The sequence below is a fragment of the Nanorana parkeri genome, unplaced genomic scaffold, assembly GCF_000935625.1.
Source record: "Nanorana parkeri isolate BGI_ZX_2015 unplaced genomic scaffold, ASM93562v1 scaffold1091, whole genome shotgun sequence".
In the NCBI taxonomy this organism is placed as follows: Eukaryota; Metazoa; Chordata; class Amphibia; order Anura; family Dicroglossidae; genus Nanorana; species Nanorana parkeri.
This window is the reverse complement of record NW_017307359.1, coordinates 110,346-111,095: the sequence shown is the minus strand read 5'-3', so window position 1 is coordinate 111,095 and position 750 is coordinate 110,346. Positions and strand designations below refer to the sequence as shown.

At 36.0% G+C, this 750-nt stretch overlaps 1 protein-coding gene across 1 annotated transcript in view; it reads left to right on the top strand.

Annotated features, from left to right (window-relative positions):
• Positions 1 to 145: 145 nt before the first annotated feature.
• Positions 146 to 750, top strand: part of LOC108796317 (F-box only protein 6-like) — a 9,826-nt gene continuing 9,221 nt past the window's right edge. The window contains exons 1-2 of the mRNA XM_018567774.1: positions 146 to 155; positions 307 to 367. Coding sequence (XP_018423276.1) covers positions 146 to 155; positions 307 to 367 — 71 coding nt within the window. The remainder of the gene's footprint in view (positions 156 to 306; positions 368 to 750) is intronic.

Genomic DNA, 750 nt, shown 5'->3' with positions numbered 1-750 from the left:
GGACAGTAGGTGAGGAACAATCTCTATGAAGGACAGTAGGAAAGGAACAATCTTAATGAAGGCCAATACGTGAGTAACAATCTCTGTGAAGGCCATTAGGTGGAAAACAAACTCTATGAATGCCAGGGGGTGAGGAACAATCTCTATGAAGGACAGTAAGTGGTATGGTCTCTGCACAGTAGCACTTCTATTGTCCTGTATGCCGGGTGTAATTCTCAGTATTTGTTCTTATTCTTGATGTAGCATTTCTGATGTTCTGTGTGTTGATTGTAATTCTCGTTATCTGTTTTATTTTGTTACATATAGTGGAAGTGAGATCTCGTTCAGCTGCCTGGACCGTGACTGCAGATATGTGGGCCCCACACAAGTGAGTTTTCCTGTGTACACAACGTGGACTTTAATTCGCCATTGCAGTTTGTGGCAAAATTTAAAAATACGTCAGCTCTTTCTTTCTTTTTTTTGGCATATTTACTGTTGTATTTTGTGCAGTTTGATGAATTTTGTTGTTATTTGAGGTTTTGTAGACCACAGGAAATAGAAACCACATATCATCTTGCAGAATGTAAAGAGACAATACACAATTTTTAAATTATTTTTGAAATGTTTTACTGTTATTGTTGTTAATAAAAAAAACAGCAAATAACAATAAAATACACCAAGAAATAGAGATGAACTTTGCACTGTCTCTTTAACGTTTTTTCCTCTCTTAAGTTTGCAAAGTTGCAATTTGGACTATTTTTCTTTTCCACA